Source organism: Cynara cardunculus (genome assembly GCF_001531365.2).
Source record: "Cynara cardunculus var. scolymus isolate 2C chromosome LG 8, CcrdV1, whole genome shotgun sequence".
Taxonomy (NCBI): Eukaryota; Viridiplantae; Streptophyta; class Magnoliopsida; order Asterales; family Asteraceae; genus Cynara; species Cynara cardunculus.
The window spans coordinates 19036436-19043370 of NC_037535.1; the positions used below are offsets into that span (position 1 = coordinate 19036436).

Sequence of the window (6935 nt, forward strand, 5' to 3'; positions counted from 1 at the left end):
TTGTGGATGATGTTAATCATGGATATTATCATCTTCATTATTTTAATTTTAGAGAAATACATGAAACAGTTTCATTAATTTTAGAGAAATACATGAAACAGTTTCATTAATTTTAGAGAAATACATGAAACAGTTTCATTAAGTAGTATATGAAACAATTTCATAACCATATATGAAAAACTTCATCAAAAAAAGTATTATATGAAACAATTTCACAAGATTAAACAATTTCATGAAAAAAATTCATAATATTAAACAATGAAATCGACGAATGAGAGTAGTTTTTACGGTTTTTACAAATTGGAGTAGTTTTCATTTGATCGCTCCTCTATATGTATATATATATATATATATATATATATATATATATATATAATGGTTCAAACGATAACCTCTTTGATTTGTGAAAACTCGAGAACAACCTATTAACCTCATATTGTGATAACAATAAAAATTAAAAGATTTTTTAAATTAAAAACAATTCAAAAAAAAATTGAGAGGCAAAAGGATAATATTAGAATTCAAAGTAATAAAATTTTAAAAACACGATCACACTAAACCCGATAATCTGGAATAACATAATGGGTTGTTATGGTTATCGCTTATTTCAACATGATTTGGTGTGATATAGGTGTGATAAATCATGTGATTATCACACGATTATCACAAGAATTCCGTTCGGATAGGGTTAACTTAGGAAATCAACTACACGATTTGGTGTGATAATCAACCTCATCAAGAATTACAGTAACATACAATTTCAAATTGGGATGTTTATCACATGTGATAAACATCAAAATTCCCAATTACAAAACTACTATAACATTAAACTTAAATCAACATGTACCAATAACTATAAATCGACTAAAAAAATGTTGATATTCACAATTTCATGTACCTTTTTATCACATGTGATAAAAAGCCTATATCATTATAGTCCCAACACAAAAATAATATTTTTTGATGGTAGAAATATAAAAAAGTAAAAGTATAAAAAAACCCAAGGGAAAAAAATTGCTCAAAATAGTCGATCTTTTCAACCAAATTCATTTTTTAAACACTTTTTAAACCAAATTCTCATTTTAGTCAAAGTTTATGTAAATATTTTACGCATTTTTATAAAATCTATTTTCAGATTTAAAAAAAAAATATTTACGCACAAGTGGATCCTTATGCAAATTTGCATAAGGATTTCTTTTTTAAATTATGTAAATTCAACAGCTTAGTTTGAAGTCAACCCAATCTGATGAACCCGGTGTCTTTATATACTATGAATTTAATATTATTACTAGGTCCTTGATAATATATGTACATTAGAATTTAAACCAGTCCTTAATTAGTTATGTTCAAATTTATATTACAATTTCAACCGTACTTTTACTTTTCTAATTTGCATGAGCTTTCAACTTTTTTTGAGTTTGTTAGGGGGTGTTTGGGATTGCTTATTTTAGGTGTTTTTTTAATTTATTTCAGTCAGGCACCAGTGATAAGTTAAATGCTAGTGTTTGGAGGAGGAAAGATAAAACTGCTTATATCGGTGCCAAACCGGTAATAAGCAGTTTTTGATAAGTTAATCCTTCTTGACTTATGAAAAACTGTTTATTACCATTTTACCATTTTAACCATGTTTTATTATTGTTTGTTAATTATTAATCTTATTGATATAAATTATTAATCTTATTAATATAATTTTTTGTCAATATTATAGAAAACTATTCTTTTTGGTCATTTCACATATATATATATAAGCAAAATTTGTCAAACATTAAAAAATAATTTATCAGCTTATTGCTTTTTGGTACCGCTATACACTAATCCAAACACTTTTACAAAATTCGGTTTTAATACCACATAAGTTAATAAGCACTTTTATGAAAAAACATAAGTTGTTTTAAATAAGCAATCCCAAACACCCCCTTAGTCTTTTCACATGATTTTACTTCGTTTAAACATTAAAGCTTAACTATATTATGAAATAATGTACTAAAGTTTCAAACCTGATCAACCCAACCTGCACAGTTTGGATTGGGTTAGGTTTTTGACTTTTTTTTCAAATTGCAAACAATAGATTAGATTGTTTAGATGTCTTTAATCTGATCAATTCGGCCCATATCCAACACTAGTTGTCGGATATCAGAGGGGCAAGACGGCGACGCGTAGTGGAGAGGGTAAGAGAGGGCGACAGGGCTAGGAGGGGCGAAGGGGCCAACGACGATCGTCAGTGTGTTTTGAAATTCAGCCGTTCCGAGAGCGATATCGAGCATTATGCTTAAACGGTATCAGAACATCGTCGGCGACTTTGATCAGACGGTTTCGAATACCAAAAAAATAAGCTCCAAAAATGAAGATTTTAACATCCAAAGTTACATATTCAAACAAAGTGAAACTACATCAACATTGTCATTATCTTTCAACTTTTAAGCAACTTGAACCCAAAATTTGCTTTCCCTCCCTATCTATCACTCGAAAACCGCTATCATCGCAGACAAATTCGACCAAAAAATCCCGATATCGAACACACGACCATCGCTATCACGACCCCACCCCTAACCAACATAGAAAACAACAACATTATCATCATGCATCCATTCACCTCCTCAAAAGCTTGTGGGAGAAAATCCTCTTCGAATACGGACTGTTGCGTGACATAGCCTTATGGGATTCGATTGCATTCACCAACGAGTTATGAAGCAGACCCTGCACATCGAAAGCTTTTCGATCATGTTGTCTGATTCAGATTATACGAGCGGAGTAACAAACCACAATTTTTGTTGAAAGATTACTTACCTCAGAAACACGAAGAGCGGTTTGAATAACGTAATTGGCGTGGGGATCTTGAAGCAACTGCTCGAAATGAGTAGCCGAGATCAACTCACGGATGATGGTTGACCGAACTTGACTGTCTAATACGGCTAAACATTTCTCGACCACATGGCTGCTGAATTTTTGCATCGCGAGATGCACATAGTTTCCCTCGAACTGCGAGGTCAGCTTCGAAACGGCCGATGGAATCTGCAGCTCGAGAATGTACTGTACGACATAGTTTCTGCATTCACAATAACTGTTAGCTTCGTCAACGACTCCAAAGATTTCAAGAAAATCGCTCCATAATGTTTACCCGAATGCATCTTGCGCTAGAAGAAGCCCGTTTGCCGAAATTTCCGAGATCAAGTTTTCACGGTGTTTGCTGGTCGAGTGATTGATGCATCTTTGCAACACGCAACACCCATGTTGATGAGTCGCGATTTCAACACAGAATTTTGCAGCAGCTTCGAAAATAAACTGTGATCAATAAAGAAACGGATGAACTTTATAGATATCGAGAGTAGTGTTTCGAGAACCAAAAAAGGTGAACCCTGGTGCACCAAGGCTCCATGTTTCAGTTGCATTTTGCAAACAAATTGTTTTCATAACCCGAACCCATGATCTCCACGACTAGCCCGCACATACTAATTAGAACTGGTTCAAAGAACACTCAGACGAAACATAGCAAACAAGAATACATTTTGAAAATTTCAGGTCAAACCTGTTGCTTTCAAAGTCCAAAAGCGTATAGATTTTGTAACGAAACCAAGATTAACGAATTCCGTTTAGTAACAATAACAAGATTAACTGTAATCACCAAGGTTTTTTCATCACAATGTTTAGATCATAGGAGCGATTTTAAATTTAGAGCGAGTACGTTTGACCTCTAAAGTCAAAGGGTACGGAACTCCTAATTAGTTCGGTTAACCATTTCAAATGAATTTAGAGGGCATTAATACAAAAGAAAAGCTCGCATTTTGATAGCGTAAGATGACTTCTAGCACATACGGGATTACAAACCGTTTTGCCATTCAGTCATTATAGCATAATACAATAAACCAATCAAATTTGTTATAAATAACATACGTCCATTATACCACATCAGCATGATGAACTAATGAACAACACAAGTATGATAAACATATAAAAAGAACGGAAATTAAACCTATTTTTTCGCTAAAAAATCGTAATGTATGCTCAAATATTTGGTCCGCACCTTATTATCTTCGTTGCTGAGACACTGCAAGCATCGCTGAATGACATGATTACCGTTGAGATCCTTTATAAGAGCAAGAAACCCTGGTTCAAGCGCAGATATCACGAGCTTAACTTGCTGTCGGGTTTTAAGAGTCTCTATGAGCTTCTGTACGACCCGAGTTCTACAAAAACACAGAATTTTTAGACCATTTTAAGGTTGAATAACGACATTAAACAGATCAAACCGAAAGTTACCCATGAGTATTCAACGAAATTTGCACAAGTTCCCTCGGTTCTAGAGTGATCGCCATCAAAATATGCATTCTTTGCTCTTCATTACACACTTCCAATAGTTTCTGCATAAGGTAATTCCCAAATGGGTTGATCATAAGCTCAACCACGTGCCCGATGATCTCATTAAACACAATCTGAACATGTTGAGGGTTTCCATCATCGAAAATCTTTTGCAGAAGCCGACACCCGTGTTGATCTTTAGCCATCAGAAAGATATATCTTTGAGCTTCAGCTAAATGCGAAGAACAAGACAAATGGACCTTTGTTCGACCATTTACGCAAGGGTCCATGAACTCATAGCAACTTGGCTCGAGCCATGACTGAGCCCCCCTCTTGTTAGGTCCTCTTGCACCACCGAATCCTATGGTTCTAATTCGACTCAAATCTTCACCTTGAATGATCAAACTATCCTCACTAGCGGCTAAACCCTCAAGCCCACCACGATGGACTCTGACACTTGACGAACCACCGGTTGCCGTATGGTGAAATCGAAGCGGGTCATGGTTCATGTTACTCTTGGGCTTTTGCAAACAGGAGTGTGCACTTATGCCCCTTTCATCTATAGAATTCATCCCAATTTGATTCATACAGTATAAGCCATTGGGAACAGCTAGAATCCCCCATTGATAACAATAATTTAACAAATTCTCAGATTGAGCAGATGGAAATAACCCACAATTTTGCTGGAAATCGAAGAATGCTGGATTCAATTCACTATCGGAATTGATGGGGATTCTTGGAAATGGAGGGTTAGATGCCCCAAATCTAGTTGAATTGATTCGATGATCATGAAGTAGACCCTGGTTTTGATCCTGATTGATATACATTCGACCAAGATTACATGATAAATCAAGTTCATCAATCAAATTTGAATCAACTTCCTTCCCGTAAGAAGATTCGCTCAGTTGCGAATGGGGGTTTCTTGAGATGATGTGGGGTTTGGGGATGGGATCATGAAATGGATGAAGGGTTGATGATGATGATGATGATGATGATGATGTATCAGATGATGAATGGCCATTAGAGAACATGCTTGGAAAGACAGTAGCAGGGGAAACACATGGATTCTGGTGGTAGCTACATGATGAATCATCATCATCATCATCATACATACCATACCTCATCCTATTCACTGTTTGAGGAGCAATAGACCCATTACCATGAACATTACCATTGACAACATGATGATGATGATGGAGGCCATTCGCATATGATGGATGATGATGATGATGAATTGCATGAGGGATCTCACCCAACAACATTTCCAGTTCTTCATCATCCTTCATGTTCTCAATAATCCCAAATCTCTCAACCATCAACAATAAACAAAAAGTGTACAACAACAAAAACACAAACAAAAACAGGGAAATCAAGAAATCTTGAAAAGTAGAAATTCAAAGCACAGACATCAAGAAAACGATCAAGAAACACTAGAAAAGGAAAACCCACAACAGATTAAACCTTTTTCTCATCTGGGTTTGGCTAGAATCAATCAAGAATCAGATTGAAGATGTGGGTTTTCTAATTAGGTGATGATACCATCATAATCATCATAATCATAAGCTCACTTGGGTTTTTGGGAAATTTTGATCTTTGGGAATGAGTTTGGTGAAGCATGCAAAGATTAAGGATGTTAATACACACAGTGTATGTATAGGTGATGGTAGTGTACACACTGGCTTACTGGTAAGGTCTCACGCCATAAAAGCTGGAGAGAGGAACAGACTCTCACTCATCTCTCTTCATTACCTTCTCTCTCTAGAATACACACACAATATATGTATATATATATATATATATGTATAAGTATGTATATATAGTGTGAGAGAGTGAAAACCCAAATAGAAAAGGAAAAACCTCATAAACCCATTTGGTGATGGAGAATGTTCTTCTGATTTTTCATGCCCTTCAAAAGAATTGAAATCCAAAACCCTATTTATAATTACAAAATTAGGGTTTTTTTTTGCCATTTTGCACATGATATGATGTTCATCTTTGACATTTTCTTGTGTATATTGTGTTTGTTATGAACAAATCTTGAAATTAACAAACTTCCATAATTTTCTCCATTTTTAACTCCTAAAGATCTAAGAAAAGGAATTTAAGGTGTATTTTTTTAATGACTAAAATGCCCTTGAATTATCAACTATTCTCTAATGATGTGAAGAAATGGTTAAATGTCATTATTATCCACATAATGCAACATCATTACAATCGTTTAATGATAAAATTTTAATTTTTTTGAGCATATAATCAACGAAAAAGAAGAATAAACCATTAAATCGTGTCGTTTTTTGGGTGGTCGTGAGTCGGAAGTTAATTCAACAAAGTGTATGAAAATGATTAACGGGTGTTTGTTTACCTCTTAACAGTTCTATTAAGAGACAACATCTGAATCATTCAGAAGTGAATATTGTTTGGTAAAAAAAATATGTCTCTTAATGGTTCTAAAACCCTCTAAATGATTTTGTATCATGAGACCTCCTTAACCATTAAGCGCACTAATTTCATCGTAAACAATTTACCAAACAATTATATTTCGTTTTACACTATATCATGAAAGTCTCTTAATCATTCTGTACCAAACCATTCAGCAACTGTCAAATTACTCAATCTAGTCTTGTCCCTGTCTAATACCA

The 6935-nt window shown here is 34.5% G+C and overlaps 1 protein-coding gene across 1 annotated transcript; it reads right to left on the minus strand.

Moving 5' to 3' along the window:
- Window positions 1-2589: 2589 nt before the first annotated feature.
- Window positions 2590-5612, minus strand: LOC112516269 (pumilio homolog 12-like). Its single transcript, XM_025123286.1, has 5 exons — window positions 4258-5612; window positions 4022-4184; window positions 3119-3282; window positions 2788-3046; window positions 2590-2697 (listed from the first exon to the last, which is right to left on the minus strand). Exons 1-5 carry the CDS (start codon window positions 5610-5612, stop codon window positions 2590-2592), a joined length of 2049 nt encoding a protein of 682 aa, XP_024979054.1.
- Window positions 5613-6935: the final 1323 nt, after the last annotated feature.